General features: G+C 34.3%; 1 protein-coding gene across 1 annotated transcript in view; it reads right to left on the bottom strand.

Annotated features, from left to right (window-relative positions):
* The window catches only part of LOC118733752 (potassium voltage-gated channel protein Shaker), a 224,938-nt gene that overhangs the window by 14,587 nt on the left and 188,716 nt on the right, over window positions 1-21,635 (bottom strand). Inside the window, exons 10-11 of the mRNA XM_036463286.1 lie at window positions 20,484-20,674; window positions 15,857-16,249 (exon numbers count right to left, since the gene is read on the bottom strand). Coding sequence (XP_036319179.1) covers window positions 15,864-16,249; window positions 20,484-20,674 — 577 coding nt within the window. The 3' untranslated portion in view covers window positions 15,857-15,863. The remainder of the gene's footprint in view (window positions 1-15,856; window positions 16,250-20,483; window positions 20,675-21,635) is intronic.

The following is a 21,635-nucleotide window of genomic DNA, read 5'->3' as shown; positions in this document are numbered from 1 at the left end:
AACGCTCAGTTTTAGGAAAAGGTATCACACAGGGACAGTAAGCAAATATTAATGGCCAAAAGGGGTCTTAAGACATGAGAACTTGATTCGGTTTTATGTCGATGAGGAGTAACTAACTATACGCTGAGTAACTTGGGATAACGGCGTAATTTTGTTTCCCATACCACCGATGTGTCTTTTAGGCGACCCAGCTATCCTACCTATCTATGTTGCATACGACAATCAAACTGCCATAAAGGCATTTGATTCCGCCACAATCAATTCGGAAACGACAGCGACCTGCCGCAAATGTTTTAATGTGAAAGCAAATCACTTCACTTCGCGTCTGGTAATGGGTAACAGGACATTTAACTAACGAGAAAACGAATAAGTAGACGAGTTTGCGAGAATGGGTATTTCCGCACCATTTTGACTGGGTTGGAAGAAGGTAGATACTTATACATATATCTCGCTTCCTTCAAGAAGGTCGTAAAAAGTGGAAATACTCTACTACTTGCAACACGGTTAACACAACTCATGTGGCCAGAAGAAGAAGAGTTACGTCTTCAAGTGTAAGGCTTCTTACAGGTTAAAATGACTTTTGGCGGAGTTGCTTTGTTGATGTTGAGAGAACTATTCTACTACTACTGGCGCAACCTCGCAAAAGAGAGATGTAGCTGTTTCGGGATTTCTGAGGTATCACCAATTCAATTAATCGGCAAGTTGAATTATTTCTGGCTGGATATCGAGAGCAAGGACGTCCACGAACAGTATTAAAAGACCAAATGCTGAAGGATCTGTTAACACGTGGTGTAAATAATTGGCGGACAGGAAAGATCGGCAAATGGCGAACATATTTGGTCTGGGCTGTAAAAAGCAAACAGTTGTATTGCCAAATATTTAGTTAAGCAAATACATATTTTTTTGTGATAGCAAGCGACTTTCAACTTTCTTCAGTACTAAACTCCACTCGTTCATACGCCGTTTGCCAACTACAAAGCGTCACTTATCTGTGCGTGTATGTGTTAACTTTCATAAATTAAATATTTTCGCCACTATTTTCATTAGCTTCAGTTTTTTTTTTTTTAGAACTGTGTAAGTGTGAAAGGGAAGTTTACATGCATATGTACATATACATAAGTAAACAAGTGTAACTGTACATATGTATGCATGTGTGTTCGTGTTACTATGTATGAGTGCGTGGACGGTATTCAAAGCTGTTGAACTTACAATTTACTTTTTTACATTAATTTGTTTTAAATTATTTAATTTATGCAATATTTATTTTTATTTTATTTTATTTTTTTAATTGTCTTTACATTTTTTTTAGTTATTTAATTTAATTTAATATTTACAACTATTTAAAATTACTTTATTAATTTATTTTCAATACATATTTTTTGTAGTTTTTTATTTAAGTTTTTTTTTTCTATATACATAATAATAATATTTTGATATTTTATTTACAAATAGTGCAACTTAAAAAAATTGCATATTTTCAGTCATCATTTTTTGTGTGTATATGCTTGTATATTTTGTTTTTGTTGTTACTGTTACTGTCACGGGTGATATGGTGAGGCAAATATGGCATAAAATCTGTTGAAAAAAAATATATATAAACAAAACGAGTATGTAGTAAAAATAGAAGCTAAGAATATATATAACTATTTTCGTAAGCAGATAACCAATTTAAGCTTATTTTTTATGGTGACTTTGAAAAAGCTTTAGTAATTTAGTTAAAAAAAAGTTAGATTACGGTTAACTCACACAATGTTAAATATGCCGCCTTGTAGTTGCGCTGTTGGAATGCACATTTGTTCTAATTATTTTTCTATTTCAGCGATGGATTTTTGTGTATGGGTATGCATGTATGTATGTACATTATAATCATATGTACATATGTATCTGTGTATAGACGATCATAAGAGCGGTTAACGGTTCGTTTATTTGTATTTTTTGTTTTCTATGTATTTTATGTATTTTTAAAACATTTTTCATTCAAAGTTTGTTCGGTCGGGCATCTTTGTTTCATGAACTGAACCGACATGAATTTTACAAGTTTTTTTAATTTTTATTTTGTACTGTAATATATTTTTTATGGTGGGGTTTAAGAGAGATGGCTTGTTTTTTATTCGAAAATTGAATAAACTGAAAACAGCTGTAGAAAGTGTGCGAGTGAAATGTAAGCAATTTTTGTTTTTAAATGGCGTAGTTAAAGTAGGGTAACTTTTCACAACTCGAGAATTACCATTTTCTCCAAAAAAACTTATTAGATTAGAGCTCAGCATTTTGCATAGTTTGGTTTACCTTCCACTCTACACGCCAAATGAAAATAGTGTTTCTTTACAGAGTTTGTGTACATCAAAGGAGAATCAGCGGATGACGAACTATTAGTGTTATTTTTAACAAGCTTCACTGCGCCTTAAAAGTATTTTTGTGTTGTTTGATACCCCTATTGTAATATTTGATTTATTTTATCAATTTAATTAAATACAAATTTTCAAACAGGTGGCAACTCTCCTCAAAAATATTTTCAGCAGTAAACTTTCCTTAACCTCTTCAGTTTGATATGCATATTGCAATATTTGATTTATCTTACCAATTAAATTAAATTAAAAATTAAAACATGTGGCAACCTCTACAAAAATATTTTTGCTGTAAGCCCCTTTCTTTTGACAGCCATATTGTAATACTTACTTCATCTTATCAATTTACTTCAACAGAAATTTACAAACAGGTGGCAAATCTCTATTTTTTTTCCTTCTCTCTAACATTACACCGATGGAAACTGCATTCAATTTCATGCATTAATACATACAAACATACAGACAGACAGAGAGACAAAAATTCTAAAAAAAATTGTTGATTTGAGTTTTTCTTTAATATCTATAATGTACAGACATCGGCCTGTTAAAATTTTATTATACATATGTATGTATAGATAATAGCGAAGGCGAGGGCTCTCTTCATGTTCTTGGATAGCGAGGAACTATTGATAATACTGCATATGGATATACTTCGAGAGCATCAGTTCAAAGATGCATACATACATAGATTTTTAGTTCTTGGCTAGATAGAGAATATGTAACATGGGTGCTAAACTATTTCATACTTAGTGCTATTTTCTGAAATAAGCTTTATTTAACTTTAAAACTCATTTTATATTTAAAGTTTGGGGGAAAAATTAAGCTATTTCTAAAGTTAAGCATTTCTTTTATCGGCTTTTGACGTATGTATGTTTATTGGTTGTAAACAAATTTAAAACCGATAATAAAATGCTTTACTTTAGACACAATCATAAATTTTAATGCAACCTTTAAATATAGCGTGAGCTTTAAAGTTACAGGCTACTTGAGAAAACGGCCTTCAGGCGACGATTCCGTGGACCTTAGTGAAGCTGTATTTAGTATCAGTGTTCTATTAATGAGATGCCTGTGACGTTCTATTCACATATAGCCTGAATTTTTGATTATTGTCAGACCCAGGAGAAAGTGTAAGACCGGTAAGCTTGCGGGCCATGAACTGACAATGTCAAATACAAAATATTCAACTCGAAATGCAACACATCGGTTATGTAACGTAGAAGTAAGATCAAGAGACTATTCATCATATTCAATATCAGTGCACAACGCTAAGAAAGTATGTTAATTGTGAGCTAGATGAACTTTGATGAAAAGCTATGAGAAGCGTTGCCAGGTTGATAATTTTAACGGCAGTTTGACGTTTTTATTGCATGTTGACAATCAAGTATTTTTTGTGTCAAATATGACGTTTTTCTACAAAACTAAAGTTTTAACAGTAGGAAGCTTTCGGAAGACAGTTTTAAGTAATATGGGCGCGTTTCTTTCGAGAAACATTTATACGTTCTCCGATAATGCTGAGAGACTAATGTCGGCAATTAGAACGGCCTGCGACGCGTCGAAGGTGAGGAGATCGAGATGGAGCAATGAGATCGCGCACCGCCGATCAGAATATCATCGAGCGAGAAAAATTGCAAAAAGATCGCTTTGGGATGGGCCGCCATCAGCACGAACGCTTAATTTAGACAACGAAACGTAAGGAGCTAAAGAAGCCTAACGAAATAGCAAAAGATAATGTTTTCTCAAGCTTTGTGATGAGGCGGATAGTAAGCCTTGGGGAGCGGCGTACAAGCTCGTAACGAAGGCAAATAATCGATAATATTTTTCCAGCCCAAGCGGTATACAGGTGCCAGATGTTACCCTTAAAGAAGCTCGCCGATGTCTGAGCTAACCTTAGTCAGAATGAGTCCCCGGTCCCCGATTCTAGCCCAAACGTTGCTGTGATAGGAGCACTAGGGGGCGATACCCAGAAATTTTCGCCAAAGTTTTCAATACTTGTGTGAGGATGAGCATTTTTCTTGAACGTTGGAAGGTCCAACGTGTGGTTCTACTGTCTAAGCACAGATCTTGGAGCGCATTATAGCGATTCGTATTACCAAACTAGTTTGGATTCCGGAAAGGACGCCCTATCATCGATGTAGTATGTCTGGTGAAAGCCACAGCGGTGAATGCAACAGCCGTGAAGCGCTGGGAAGGTGGTACAATTGAATATATATTGCCTTTTCATTACCATAGATGTCAAAAATGCTTTCAATTCGACAAAGTGGCAAAAAAAGACATTTGAAGCATTCCAGAATTTTTTAGGTTCTCGCATATCTATCGCATATTGCATCTACTTCTGCTACAGAATCATTTCGCGTGAGACAAAATCTGACGTAATAAGGAATAAGGTCTCAGGCGCAGTACCTGATGGCTCGGTTATAGATGCTAGTACCTAAAGAATCGAAAAGTATACGGTTCGCAACGATATCACAGTCATCGTATATCTTGCAGATGCCGAACGGATAGCGGTGGTTACAGTAGCAACGATTGCCAACTGGATGGATTCCAGGGGTCTGAGTCTGGCGGAACAGAAATTGGAGTTTTTACTCATCAGCGGCGTAAAGTAAGAGCGAGTATGAAAGTCCTCTTCCAGGGATGTACGATACGCTCGTGGCCATCAATTAAATAACTGGGCATTACACCCGACGCTAGATTGAAGTCCAATAAGCACATCCATTACATTTGCGAGAAGGCTGGCAAAACAAGGTGCGCATGGTTTCGGATGGTTTCGGATGCTCCCTTTTGATTTACTAGCGAAGGAGGCCTTATTCACCGTTCCTGGTTGTTCCTTAGCATCGAACATACGAATGCTCGAGAGAAGGCGACATTATCCGAAAGGCAGGAATGATGGGATATAGCAATCAATGGCCGGTGGACACAACCCTAATATCGAGGCTTGGCATACGAAGGGGTAGACTACTAACTGGTCAAATAAATTATATTATACAACGCGTATTATGAGGCATTTGCGCCAAAACGGTTATGGAAGGATAATTCGTGGACTTTGCTTGACGATAAAGCACATTCTGATCGGACTACTATTGTGGCGGAACTTATAGCCAAAAATATAACCAATGTCATCAACCAACAACCGTATATGTCTTAATTGGATCTGCCAGATTTTGTTCTATTTCCCGAACTTAAATTGTTGTAATATGGTACTCGTTTGAATTGAAGCCATAAAATAAAATTGGTTGAAGAATTGAGGGCTAAATAATATCCCACTCGGTCAAATTCGAGGGCGTTAGTTTAAAGTTTATAGGAAAGAAAATAACTATACAGAATTACATAAGTCTTATGTATTACCACAAAGAGCTTTGAGTCTAAATCTTCGTAACAAACAAGACCACCCAGCACTTGCCCAACTGTGGAATTGGAGTCGCCGCTGGGATGGACTGTTTCTTTTCATTTCAATAAATTCAATAGCTACCACGATTTTAGATATGTACGTACATAGCCAGATGACTCAATAGTGGTACATATTTACCGAATTGGGCAAGGGGCCTGGCACTCTGGCAAAGAGCTTTTGACAACAGTCGTTGCTTGAGCTCATCTACTCATCTGCTCTTTTACCAGACTGCCAGGCCATTTGATAAAATGCCGAAGGTTGCATTGCGCGAGTGAGTTCAGAATATACTAAGTAAAGGAGGTCAATAGAAAGGATATAAATTTTAAAGGAAGAAATGATTACTCAAAACTGAATGTGTTGGCGAATTAAATGAGATTGTCTGTTCACCTTTGAGACAGGATGGACGTGAAGACTTGAATAGTGTAGTTTGCGATTATTCTGTGGAAAATTCGGTCTAAAGGCTAGACAAAGTCTGATAGATAGATTTCTCATATTTACCTTTCTACAAAGAAAATTTGAGCTTGATAGTCTCCATAAACGTTGGGCCACAGTGCACAAAATTAATATCATTGGCAATTTCGGCATTGCTTACATTTCACTAGACCTTCTGTGGCGTGTGATGCTATAAATAAGCTGTTTGTTTTTTTGCGCTTATGATTGTATGCAAGTGTGAGTAAATGCCTTGACATGAGGTCTCCATATCGGTAGTTTATGTATTTTGTTTGGGGGTGGTACCAGATGTATTTATGGGGTGGGTAATTATTTCTTTCAAAAGCTTTGGTTTTTACAGATTTTACTTTAACTGTTCGTTAAAACCTTTCTACTGCATATAAGCTTCTTCTGTGTTTGAAGATTTGATATCTGTTCATTTAAGTTTTTATACAATTTACAATTTTACATCATTCTAGCTCCTGCTCTTGCTTCAGCTGTGTGTTTTCGTGTTCTAGAATTTAAATTTTGGTTTATTTTATTATATTTTAATGGCTTGCTCATTAACTTTGTCAATATTTTGTTTAGACTTTGTATTTTTTTTTATTTTTTTCTGTTTCTGTTTTTTGTTTTTGTTTTGTATTTTGCTTTTTTTCAGTTTAATACCTAATAAGTTATCTATTAACGGCAGTTTATTTCTTATGGGATTTTTATTTTTTATAAGTAAATAATTTCATAAGTAAAGCCTAATGAGCAAGAGTTAGCGAAAGCTTTTTACTAGCTAAAAACAAATGTAGAACTTATATGAAAATTTTCTAGTTCTATGCAGTTCTTATAACAAAATGCTTTGGTTTGAAACTTATATAAAAATAATTTTATGCTTAGAAGTTGAGAGTTCTTGAAGACTGTTTCCATCTGTTTTTTTTTAGCTTTTAGAAGGCGTTAGTTTTTATTAAGTTTTTTGTTTTTAATTTATTGCATTTTAAATAATAGAAAAGCTCTGTATTTTGTTTGGTTTTGTCATTCGGGTTTTGTAGTTTTTGTTTTTTTTTTGTATCTCTATGCCCCTAAGTTTAGTTTGCTTTCTTTCTTCTCCTTCTCATCATAAGTGCAATCTGTCGAATCCTTCGTTTACTGTTAAGTTGGATAAGTTATATTTTCTATTAAAGTTATTAGTGACTACACAGAGCTCTTTATCTTTAATATGTAAGTCTTGGTATAGATTCAAGTCGTCTCCTCTTCATCGCTCTGTTAATCACAGATCTAAGCTAAGGTTGGGAACGTCAAGGAAAGGTGGCAATGAGAAAGGTATCTGCGGCCACCTGTTCGAGCTTTTATGCCATATAATCACAAAATGAGATCATTAACTATACATACTAGCTTTGCAGTTTAGAAGGAAGCCATTTTTTGGCCAGGATATTTCAGTGTTTTTTCTTCTTCTTCTTAATATTCCCGACTTTCCGTATCTATATGCAGGCGAAACCAAAGGTGGTTACCGAGAGAAAAAGTTTGATTTAAATATTGGACCAAAGTCTTTGAAAATTGAAAATTTGAGAAATTTAGTTCTCCAATACTATTTGAAAGTTGTATCTGTATTCGTTATATATGTACATATGTAAGAGTACATAAGTCATGGCACTTCAACAGTCCACTATTGCTGATCCATACCCTACAAGAAAAATAGCCGCCAATTGTTAACATTTGCCACATCGAAAAAATCTGGCACGTAATTTGTATGTTAGTTGTAGTTTTATGTTCCTTCGTAGTTCAAATATACATACCTAACCCTTTCACTATCATAGTTACTATAAGTGGTGGTTGCAGAAATTCAGGTAATTTTCCTGAACGGTTACAAATCTCTTCAACAAACACAGCAAAATTAAATATTAAAAAAATTGTGCCTATTGCGTTATTTATGTATATAAATTAGGGTGGATCACTCTCCATGGGAAAAAATCGGTACGGGGTTTTCATCGGCATTATAAAATTTATTATATGTTAAGACTTCCGCCAAAATATTTCGAAAAAAAAAATACTTAGATTTATGTGTGCAGGAACGATTTAAAACCCCCCAAAAATCTATTTTTTTTATAAATAAAAGCAAGTTCTTAAAAAAGTCTTTTCCAAAAAATCACCTCAGATGAAAGAAGAGAAGCTTAAAAGATCTGGATACAAGTTTTATCAATTTTAAATCGGTCCAGCTCACGCTAATCTTAATATTTTTTTTTATGGGGCTTCCTAATGTACATACATACTAGTTATTCCAGTATTTATTTAGGGTTAAAATCAGGGATGCATTTAGCAATGTTTGTTGGCAATTAGTGCCATACGCAATGAACTCATTGAACAAATCCAAGCCAAAAAGATGTTGAAACCAAGCCAAAGGGAGTATGTGCTTTATATTCAATACACTGGAAAAAATCCGTGCCATTGGAACATTTCACTCAAGACCAGGAAAATTCGCCGTGGACTGGCTCCAAAGTGTTATTTATTTTAAGGAACAGAAATTCGTAAAAAATTTGACTTCGCCAGCTATAACTCAGGGAATTCATAAATTTCAATGATACTTCAATTTATTTCAATAAATCAGGTAAAAGAACTGAAATTTTAAGAAAAAGCGATTGTTTGGTTTTTATTCATACGACAAATTACACGATTTGACAAAATTAGGTCGTATTTTTTTTAGCAAAAGGCTGTTGATGTGTCGAAAAATGGGAAATTTTAAAAAAAAAAAAAAAAAAATGTGTGAGTAGAATTTGGACGTATTTTTTCCGAAGAAAAAAATCACGTATTAACGAAAATCCAGTTCGTATGATGAATTCTAACTTACGTCGATGAGTTAATTAGGAATGAGTGAAAAATTAGAAAAAACTTAGTTTTCACTAGCAAGCAATTGCTTTCCCACAGATACGAAAATCTCAATCTATGAAAATATTTTACATACAATAAGTGATTTCATGAACGAATCCACATTAAAAAATCATTTAAAAAATCAATATCCCAGATTCATCATTAGCCAGTCTTTTATCTCTTAGCATTTTCCGCGTTCTGGATGGAAGTCCTCAAACATTTTTTTTATGGATCGCATTATCATCGCTTTTCAAGGTCCAGAAATAGTCAGCAGGCAAGTGGGGGTCTGATTTACTATCATACTACTTCTCCATAGTGGCTATGTACTAGTGGAATCGTACGTCATGTTCTTCCTTAAATTTTTTTTTTTAATTTTTTACTCTTTTCTTTCCATCGGCTTAAGAAAGAACCATCAGCCGAATTGGATTTTTATTAATACGTGAAATACTACGTCCAAATTCTAATTTTAATTTTTTCTTAAAATTTGGCAATTTTGCCATTTTTTGACACTTCAACAGTTCTTTTCTCAAAAACTGGACGTGCTAGAAAAATTTTGTAAATGCACTTCAAAACTGCATCAAAAATCTATAAGATGGGATCAGCCCCGTTTTTGAGATAAAATACGATCAAATTTTGTTCAACCGTGAAAGTTTGTAAAATTTTTGCGATTAAAAAAATTGAATTTTTTCAAACCCCATTTTTTTTTAAATTTGAAAATTATTATAGGTGTCTTTATTTCATACCTAGAACAAGATAAAGGTGTGCCCCGTACAAAATTTGGATGTTGATATTTTTAAGGATCCCCTTAGGGGTATCCGAATGTAAATAAATAAATGTTACAAGCTGTTCGTCTGCTGAAGCACGACCACTTAAGACAAACTAGTAATGAATTAAAGCTCAAAACGATTCTCTAAAAGAACTATTTAGTTTCTGCTGAACTCCATGATTCCCTCAGTAGTGAAAGGGTTAAGACATGCATATATGTACACAGATCGGCAGCGACTTATGAAATATCGTTTACATTAGGTTAATAAAAGTTTAGTTTTTAGCAATATTTTTCTAGTTGTGATTTTATGAAAGTATTTTTAAGTTTCGTTCCATTTGGCAAGGCCATTTTCTTGCAGAGTTCACAACTTATTCCGAGTTTACTACTCGGCACGTTTACATACGTGTGCCAGTACCGTCTCCTTGTGTTTTTTGTTTTCCTAAAATGTCGCTATTTTCAGGATAGGCTTGCGATAGCAGTCTTTTACCATTTCTAGTTTCGCTTTAAATATTGAGCGCCTTTTCTCTTTCGATATTCTTTTTTTGCTCTACTTTAATATACAGGCGGTCGATTTGCTCGCAATCGCATAATTTGCTTCATAACTACATATTTGCTATTATTTAGGCTATCATTTTTTTTGCATGTTTCTATGTTTTTGTATGACTATGTTTTATGTGTATCTCTTTGTTTAAATTTCTGTGATATTTTCGATGTTTTTTTGCAATTTATGAATTTAATTTAGTTAGCTTGTTTTGTTGCTTCCATATTTGCTTTTGTGTAATTGTTATTATTAAATTAATTTTGCTTTAATTTCAATTTTAATTAATTTAATTATTTGTCTACTTAAATTTAATTAAACAGCTTTTGTTGTCGTTTCTGGCATCCAACGTAACATTTCACAAGGCCAAATTAGAGCACGTATCGTCTTTTTTACTGAGATTGCAGCAAAAAGGCAGAAATATATGGCGAATTGGAAAAGAAATAATTTTTGTTTTATTCAAAAGCAGCTCAAGCATGCAAACTTGTAAAAAATATGTATCGCTAAAAAATTGAAGTTCATCTTGCTATAAATATGATAAATACTCGAAATTTTGTACAAAGATTTTTAACAACAATAGTGCTAAAACTGAGCAGAAATTATAAGTAGTAAAATTTGGAAAAATTTATCGAAAGTGATATCGTGCAAAACAATTAAGCGAACGGCAGAGAAGTCAAAAGAAATTAAATCAAATGATAAGCGTACGAGTATAACTTATTGTGAGCCAAATAGTAGTGAGTAGACCAACAAAGCTCTTTAAATATTTCAGGTCAGGTCTAAATTACTAAACTATAATTAACTGCACTATAAAAGTGCATACCTAACATTTTTTTTAAAGGTTGTGAATGAAATCTTTGAAGATTTGCTGAAATTTTATTTACAATTATGGTTCCTGTTCCGGTTTTCCATACAAAATTGAGTAATTTTATGAGGTTTCCTTGGCAACGAGGCATTTACGCATTTACATGAATTGCACAAATATTCAAACTCCGACTTTTGCATTTCTCTTTCATTTTTGGGGAATCCTAACGGGATTTTTATCTAGTTTATATTTTTTTAACAATTATTTGCAGTAACAGGAGAATCGACTTTCTGCGAAATTGCTACTTTCTCTGCATTTTGCCTTAAACAATTTAATACGAACAAATAAAAATTAAAAAATCCTCTTTTAAATTTGATTAGCCTTCAATAAAAAAAAACCTAGCATATTAAAATCAGTTGCCAATTGAAGGTTTTGCACTGTTTTGTAAACTCCAGTTTGCGGCTAGCCATATAAAGTAAAGAATATGTTTATGTGTGAAAGTATCTAATTGTGCACAGGGTTTGGGATCCGTCACTTAAAAATTTCCTTGGGAGATGGAAAATCTTTAAAAGATTTGAAGGCATACACCTGGAATGCTATGTCCTTTAATGCGGAGGAGCAATGACATACATCACATCCACCCAAGAGATACGATGAACGAAATAAGGTAAAAAGAACGTAGGACCTTGCGCCATCTACTATATGTACTTGTCTTTTGAAGGAGCGCATTTTCGGTGTTGGATTCGAAGACGGAGAGGAACTTTTTTTTGTCAAGTAAGTAAATGCGCACTAAAGCAAGATCCTTCACCATCTCGCTCTTTTGCGTCGAATATCAGACGACCAAAGATTGTTTGAATGAACTCTAAGAATGGGCTGACGAGAATTGCCACCGTAATGACATAAGAATCGTGCTTGGAGGCTTCAACTCCAAGGTTGGCGATGAAGGTATTTTGGCACAACAATCAAACAAATCAGTCTCTACAATCATACGTCCGATAACACAATGAGGCTGATCCTTTCCGCCGAAGCCCGAATCATGGTAGGCTGTAGCTCCAAGTTCCATGTTCCATCGCTTCGATCGAGTTAAATCGAAATTCGAAAGTGTGAGCAGCTTGAGATACTGGCCTATAGCGTGGACGCCCGAAAAGTAGCGCACAGAGCACACTTAAAATACATAGATGATGATGATGAGCCGAATCCGCCGATTTGGCGAACTTGCCATATGTGCCAAGCTCCCCGCGACTTGCTTTCTGAGCCTAGGCTGTACGGTCTAATTGAGCGTTTTGTGTGAAAGTATTTATAAGGACGGTGGACGTTGAACTGATTAAAACTTATCAGTGTGGCTATAGACCTGGTAAATCTATCATAGATCGGGTGTTCATCTTCCGCCTGATTTCTATAGCATGAAAAAAGTTGCATTTATGCCACGATATCTGAGTTTAGTATCAAAACCATTACGGTCTTAACAACCGCACTATTTGATCTGTATTGATCTGTAATGTTGGATATGGATGCTTCACTAACATAACTATTGACAGTTATATTTTCGAAGTTGTAGAGGAAATTGTCTACTTGTGAACTATCGTAAACATAAATAACTATGTGTGCCTGGAGATCTAAGAAAGCATCTCGCTCTTGCCAACAAGTGCTAGTTTGGACTCAGCAGGCAGCTGAGATCCTTTGTAGTATCACAGCGGGCCAGATTGAGGGTTGTTGTTGTTGTAGCAGCATACAAATTCCCCAAAGACTTTTTGGGGAGTGTTGCTGGAGTGACAGTCCTTGGCCAGATATAAATCTGGGTCGTTCCGGTTACGTAGACCCGACTATCGTGGGGACCACTCACTGCCACTTCAGTCTAATTTAACCTACAGCGCCAGACAAGAAGCACAGAAGGAAACATGTGAGAGCTTTGTTGGTCGAATATGTAAAGACCTATACCAATATAAAATTAAATGTGCTATTTAGTGTAGAATGTGTTTACTAGATACCCGAGTATTTTTGTTTTTGTATTGCAATTTTACACAAGTTTATGTCAACTTTAATCAAAACTTATTGAAAGTATGTATGACATGGTAGGTTTACACAAATCGAAAATACTTAGATTGTCGTTATCAATAACAGAAAAATGGTCCCAAAATACAAATTTGAAATTTTGAATAAGTTTTAAACTATTTATGTTAATATTTGAAATTAATATCTATTTGGGGATTTTACCAGTAGTACAGTCAAATTTGGGCCGAAAATGAGTACAGTGGATTTGCAAAACTCAGGGGGCTGCGACTTCGTAGCCATGTTGAAAATAAATGTGGGCAGCGTTTTTTCTCCTATAGGGGAAGACGTATTTTGGGATCTCAACTAAATTCAACCCAATGTTAGTCTTTATGCCTGGTAGTCAAACCCTGGTAGGATTTTGCTCCATCTCATCACATATTTTTTTTTATAATATTACCTCTTTTTGGGTAAAAATTCTTTTATTTTTCATGAAATATTACGTACACGTATTGTGACATAACTTTTAATTAATTTTATTTTCTTAAATATAAAATTTGAAACTGCTTTTAAAATTTTTGTCGCATCTGGCCGGGTTTAGACTAATAAGAACGTGTAAAATGAAGAGGGTTGAGTTTAATTCGTAATTTTCATGTTGCGATTTTTGCGATTTATGAGAAAATGTTTTTTTTTTTTTGGTAGTAAACTATTCAGGAGTTGGAGGAGAGAACTCAATAAACAAAAGAGAAAAAAGGCCGCTTACATTTATACCTTTCAGGATTTCAATTAAAGTTAAAATGATTTGACAATATTTTTCGAAAAAAGCCACTGTATAAATAGTTTTTATAAGTGGCGTGTTTTTCTTTAATATGGATATTTAGAAAAAAAATGCAAACAAACCACAAACCAAAAAGTGACCACTTAGGATCAAATGGTTGTCGAGGGTTAAGATTTTTTTCAATCAATAAAAAAATATCATGTCGATTTTTAAATGGCACAGTGCAGCAATATTTTTTTATGGTCTTATTAAATTTGCAATTTTTCGCTGAGTGTTTTTAAAATAAATGGAAAAAGGGGTTAAAATTCATATCGGAGCTAAATATTTAGTTTGGGTGAATAAAGCTAAATTTTACGAGTACTAGTTTTGTAGAATATTTAAATCCTTTAGCGTTCCAACGAAACGGTAATTTTGACCGCTTTTTTGGATAGCCTGAATAAAATGGAATTTGGGAGGCCGTTAGGGTGTTAAAATGTTCTATAAAATTATTCGCCGGAAAACTTGACTAAGGGTATTCTCTAACAAATTTATGAACAAAATGTAAACCAAAGCATAACAAATTTTTTGCATATTTGTTTTTTAATTTCTGTGTACTTTTACGTTCTTTTTATAAAGATTTTGTTGAATAACTTTTAAGAATAATTTAACCCTCTATCGACCTACTAAATGCCATTTTATTCAGACTTTCTATTGAGTTAAAATGTTCTGTATAATAATTTCGCTCCGATTTGAATTTTAGCTTTTCTCCCACTTATTCTACATAAATTTGCCCTGAGAATACAAACAGATTTTGAGGTTTTACTTTATGAGTCTGGGATCTTCATTCTGAGTAGGAATCATTCAGCCCCAGATAATGAACCTGAAATTGTTGCTCAGTGTAATCTACTTGTTTGGTCATAATTTATTTTTTGCCACAAATTACCCAAGCTACATTTTAAAAAGGAATTGTGATAAGGTCGAGCAAACTCCTCTCGGAATTTGACTGTACTACAACGAGTTTGTCATTTTACGATGTGCTTGCGAATAAATATTCTTAGGGTGCTATATGTATGCATTTGTTAGCAAAGCAGGGGAATATTTAAAAATACGCATTTCTAAAAATAGTGACATAGGACCTTTTACATTGACAACGACAAGTTGTTTACTATATACCACACGATTAATGACATGTCTGTTTGTCTTTATTTGATAGGTGAAAATTAAATTGGAAATATGAGTATCAAATTATTCACAATGTAAAAAATGACTTTCTTGAAAGTTAGTTAACACATACCAGTGGCAGAGTGGCAAGCGAGAAAAAGTTCGATTTTTATTGAAATTCAACTTTTGATCTCCACAAGCTAGAATTGTTTCAAAACATTGATTTACTACGCAATCGTCTTGAAATAAATTTGAGTAGTAAAAAAAACAAGCATGTACTGGGTAAGAACTAACAATGAAGAACAATGTATTAACCACAAAAAGAACGATTTCTCTAAAGTCATATTTTTCGACTCATTCGTTTCTTGCGTGAAGCCACTGATATGTTTGACAAACAAAAAAAAAAATACATCAAGGATCTAAATACAATATTTGGCTAATTATTTTATATCAAAAGTAGTAGTTTTAGTGACAGTTTTTTTTTGGTAGGCACTGTAATTGGTTATGCGTTCGAGCATATTTTGTATGAACGAGTAGTATAGTGGTATGCACGTAAGTATGTAGTAGCAGTTTCGTCATTATAACAACAACACAAACGTGAATACAATCAATTTATGTACATACATACGTACATACGTATGTAGATACGAATAGATATATGTACGCTGGTACATAATTATTCAGTTACATACAACATAAATAAGTACTAAATAGTTAGGAGATGGTTGCAGGTTATTAACACAAAAACAAAAAAAAACAGCTTACATACATATGTATATAGAACTTAGATACTAAGTTACTCATAGGTATATCTACATAATTTATTGCACTCACCCAGTAGTCAAACGTCGGTTTCGATACTAACGGCCAGGGCATTATTATGCCTTAGCGTTGTTGTTGTGGTGGTTAGGTTATTGCCACCGGTGACGCTTGTAGCGGCTTGCTTATAACCATTTTGTTGTTGCTGCTGCAGTTGCAGCGCTTGTTGGTGTTGTTGCTGCTGCTGCTGCTGCTGCGACAATTTCGGCGACGCCTGCTGTTGTTGTAATTGCTGCTGCTGCTGCTGCTGCTGTTGCTTTTCGATCGATTGTTGTTGTGCTCCTAAAAATGGAGCCACCGCACGACCAGGATGCATTTCACTTAATCCTGGCGTTGATTCAACACCATCATCCAAATCCATCATATCCGATGAGGATTCAGATAACGATGATTTCTTTAAATGTTGACCTACTTGTGAATGTACGATTGGGGTGGATATCAATTTTGTGTGGGGGAAAGGACAATGAGGCAGGAAGAAATGACATGGAGGGGAATGAAAATTAATTTGATTTAGGTGGATATGTATGCATTGGGGTAATGCGACATGGTTTTGGGTTGCAAAAAGGAAGTGGTTGAAGCGGCGGACGAATGACGGACGAAAGGTTAGTTAGATGAGAGAAATGGTTAGTTAAGAGAGAAGAGAAGGGAATTTGTTGAAAATTAACCAGAAAAGTTTGCAAATACATCGCAAAAATACTTCAGATAACTTTTACATATTTTTTAATGTGATTAGTTGAGTATGCAATAATGGGTGACTAGATGTGTGTGTGTGTGTGGATGCATTGATAGTTCATGATGTTCCTTTTTATAGTTTCATATATATTTCCCTTTCCTTTGCACATTTTAAAGCTGAGGTGATTATATATATGTGTATGCGTGTAGCATTTAATTTCTGACTTTGATTTTTGCTTTAGCTGGAAATCTTTAAAAGACCTCAACTGCTTTATAAATCGAAATTTTTTATGAAAATGCCACTTTATAAAGCTTTTAAAATCCATTTTATTTTTTATGAAAAATGCCGAAAGTCTAAAGCGGTTACTATGCCTCGAAAAGGACCAGTTCATAATAAAAACCTTTTTTTAACTTTAAAGGAGGGAAATCTAAATACATACACGCTTTTGTCGAAAAATGTAACAACTCGTGAGATTCCCTAATAGATACATCAGGCTCGAAACGTCCCACAGAGTATCGACTATATGGAGCACGAATATCAGAAAAATTTTACTACAACCGATTACTACATTTGAAATTAGTTGTTTGGGCGCCATGGAGGAGAAACAAAGACCTTATAAAGCACCGATAATAATCGGTTTCACTGCCGTATATGATCGGTATGTAAACCGGTAATTCAATTTAACGGTCTTAGCCGTATACATAAAGGAGTACTTTTATTTGAAAAATCAGTGGTAGAGGCGATAACGAGGGAATATGGTGTAAAATTTCATGTTCCTAGCTTCGTAAATGTAGAAGGTATTACGAACAAGTAAAGAAGTATAAGTTCGGGTGCCAAAACGAATTTTATATACCCGGCGCAGTTATCAAATATCGTCGTTTCAACTTTCTCTCAACTACCTTTGCATGATAAGCAGGGGTGGTTTTCCCCGATTTCAATCGTTTTCTATAATATACTGACTTAATGAAATCATTGAATCAAGTTTGGGTGAAATCGATAAAGCATTTACCGAGATCGACCTTTGTAGTCGTAAAGTGGGCGGTGCCACGCCAAATTCCTAAAACTCTATAACAGTGTTGTTTATTGTAAAGAGACTGTTGTAAGTATTAACTTGGAGTAAATTAGTATCCTCAGTTTTTGAAATATCGGAGTTTTCGTATTTTTGAAATATACCGTTATATGGGAAGGGGGTGTAATTTTAGTCCGATTTGAATAATTTACAACAAAGTGCTTTTCCGTACCAAGATTATAAGGTACACCAATTTTAGTTGAATTTGATGAATCGGTTACCGAGATACATATTTGTGGCCATAAGTGGGTGGAGCCACGCCCATTGTCCAAAAATTTATAATAATCAAATTTTCTGCTAAGTGATTATTACAACCGTCGATTTTGAGTGAATTAGTTTCAATAACTACTGATTTATCGCAACTTTCGTGTTTCTGTAAATTACCGTTATATGGGAGGTGGGCGTGGTGATTGCCCGATTTCAGATTTTCATCAGATTAGTTGGAGCCTAAGCAAGGCTCGGACCGAGTTTGGTAGGGATTGGTGAAGCGGCTACAGAGATACAGCATTTCATCATAAGTGTGCGGGGTCACGCCCATTTTCCAAAAATTTTACAATAATATTAGTTTATACTATAATTCCACCTCACATACTAATTTTCAACAATTTCGATTGAATATTTACTGAAATATCGTAGTTTTTTCATTTTTCGAAAATACCGTTAATCAATCTGATCACTTAGGTATACATTTGTCTATACCTATCTCGATTCGTTTTGGCTGTTACAAACAACCGTTATGTGAAAAAAATTATAATGTCCTTGTGCACATGTGCGCTCGGGTATAAAAATCGCATATCTCAACAATCAGTAGTCTGATTTTGCTACCAAATTTCATTAACTCAGAAACTATATGAAATTCTCCAACACATGCTAGACGCATGTCCTGACATGTCCTATGTACATTTCCAAGTAAATTTTGTTAAAAAAAAAGAAAAATACCAAATAAATGCTAAATGCATTCTCGTCACTGATGGGCACTGCCTTGCCCGCGGGCAAAGCTCTTTTAAGCTTTCTATACATTTTGTATAGGTGCGAGCAGAGTAAAAGCTCTCTCTGCCCATCGCTGATTCACGTGAATAAACGATGACACTTTATACGATGTTTCCACGCTTCGTAATTCGCTCTCTAGTTCTTGTTCTTGTTCTTCGCTATTTATTATTATTTTTGTGTACTGCAAATATCGAAGATGGAGCCAAAATTTAAGTTATCATCAACAATTACAATTTATATAGAGAATATTTTATTAATATTAGTCTATAACTAGAAAAATTGCCAGCAAATGGAACCAGGCCTGTGAAAACTTCGATATATTTCTGATAAATATTAGAGAAGGCACCGATTCTTTCTTCATTCGCATGGTAATTTGATCTGAATTACCTACAAATGAGGTAATTCGCTCTCAAAATTTTGTATGGAGAATTACGTAATTCGGAAGGTAAGTGACAAGGCGAATGACGAATGGGAGAGCGAATTTCAAATGAGAGAGCGAATTACGAATCGTGAAAACGCCGTATTAGATAATTGATTACGGTTAAAAAATGAACACTTACTTTTATGGGTTAAACGCCAAACGCAACTAAAATAATTACTCGATATTGCGCCGATTCTAGTATTTTCTTTTTGGAAACGTACCATTCGTTAAGAGGGGAGGTAAGAAAATGATGTGGAATTTTGTATTTGTCACTCTTACTTTTTCCTCTCTAAGCCCCACAGTTTTTTTTATCAACTGTCATCATCACTTCTTTCCACCTGCCTCCCACGATCCAGAAAATAAAGGTCGCGCCATTCGCGGACCGCTAACCCTCTCATCGTCGATTTGACAGCATCCACCCAATCGCTGACGTCATAAAATACTTTTGTTTACATTCACTGTTGCCAACTTAATGCTTTTCGCACCAAATTTAGTGGGTATTCAAAACCCGAACATTTTTGAGTTTGGTGCTTGGTGCGTTTTTGGTGCTTTTGTTTTTAGTTTGAAGACACCAAATTATAAAATCTTAAAAAAATGGAAGCAAAATTTATAGCAATCATAAGCGTGGTAAGCAACTTCACAAAAATTTTAATAAAATCATGGCACAATCATAAGCGACAACAAAATATGTGGCAGCAACTTCAATCAAGCCAGAAAAAATCGACCGTCGTGCAAGAAACATTGATTTTTATTAATTTGAATCGGCATCCTTACAATATAATTATGTATGCATATAAAGTCCATAAAATACACCAATAAATATTTGGTGCTTTTTCAAATTGAAAACTTGGCAATACTGCCTTTTGTTCGATGCTTCCTCTTTTTCTTTTCGAGTTCGTCTTGCTCTCTCATTCTGGTATTTATTGACGTCACGGCCAGTTACTCTCAGCTCGACGGGCGCAATCTTGTATTCTATCATTCTTGCCTGCCTCCATATAGTCGAAACACTGTGCGTCCATGAGAAGTATTTAACAATCGGTGTACAGTTTTTTTGTATTGAAAAACCAACTGAGCATGAAGATTTGAGAACAATCAAAAGGTTTCCTTTAAAAAAAGGTTTTTACTATGATATTCTTCTTTCCGTTCTTTTAAATTTATTTAAGTACTGAAAAATTTGGCTTGAGTAAAATTTTGCGTTATTTATTAGAAGTTTTGGAGATGCAGTATTCTTTTTAATCGACAGAAAATTACTTCCATACTATGATAACTATGTATGTATTTCGGAACAAAATTTCCTCAACAGCCTTATTTGTTTCCAAATATGAAAACTAGTATACTAGAGTCTACAAATCTTTCTGAATTATGCTTAAATTATGTATGTATGTGTGTTTATGAATGTATGAGTATTAGATAATTTTAACGTTTCGTATAGGGATGTATGCATGAATATATATACATACATACTGTCATTTGATCAAAAAGTACTTACCTAATGTACCTGGTAAATATGGACAACTAGTAACGTGATTAAAGTTTTGGCTCTGCATCTCCTCTTGATCCGTTTCGCGGTGATAGAAGTAATTGAAATTACTGACGATAACTGGTACCGGGAGAGCGATTGTCAAGACACCAGCAATGGCACACAGTGATCCCACGATTTTACCCCAAACACCGACAGGTCTGTTGTATCGATATATCGTTATTTTTTTTTTGGCATTTTTTGTTCAACATTTTTTTATCACGTGTTTATTATTTTCATTTCATTTTTAATTATATACATAAATTTTTTTTGCAGTGTAGTTGATTTACGTTTTCATACGTTTGCATGTGATCAATCATTCATTCATACACATATGATTTACGTGCGATAAATATTGATTTCATTCGATTCGATACGATTTTGATTTCGATTGCGGTACGTTTTTTTTTAATTAAATTTTTTTCGGATTTGTTTTGTTTTTAATTTTGATTGATTTAGTTATTTTTGATTTGGCATTGGGATGAAGTACGATGTGTAACGAACGAGAACGAACGATAATAAAATGAAAATACAAATATATAAAAATATAAAGTAAAATTCTGAAACTGCTTGGTTTTATTTTTTATTTATGTAAATATAAAAAAATATTGATAACGATATATATGTAGAAAGAATGTAATAACATATGATGATAAAAATACGTTAAACATGTAACGAAAAGAAAAGTTTAGTTACAAATAACGAAATACACTACGTTGAGAGCTTTTGTTTTCGAAAGAACGGGGGGCATAGAGATGTTGGAAACGATTTCTTGTGGTAAAAAGAATAGATAGAGTCATAAAAAAAATTTTCTTTATGCATAAAGGGCCGTGAGAAGAGCGTATTGAATCTATGTACAGAGTTGTTTTATGCGCAAAAAGTGTTATTGGAAGATCTTAAAGCTTAAACGGACGGCAGCGTTGATCCGGATTAACTCGGACTTAATCCGGATTAACTCGGACTTAATCCGGATCAACTGCAGTTAATTCCCGAGTTTATCCGGATCAACGCTGCCGTCTGTTTATGCTTTTACATACATATATGTATATGCAAGAAGATACAGCATGAGTGAACAGCAAAACTGAACGTGTGTATGTATAAGTGTTTATGTAAAATGTGGAG

Source organism: Rhagoletis pomonella, unplaced genomic scaffold, assembly GCF_013731165.1.
Source record: "Rhagoletis pomonella isolate Grant_MI unplaced genomic scaffold, Rhpom_1.0 Rhpom_scaffold_00002, whole genome shotgun sequence".
Lineage (NCBI taxonomy): Eukaryota > Metazoa > Arthropoda > Insecta > Diptera > Tephritidae > Rhagoletis > Rhagoletis pomonella.
Note: the sequence above shows the minus strand (reverse complement) of the source record. Positions and strands in the feature narration are given on the sequence as shown.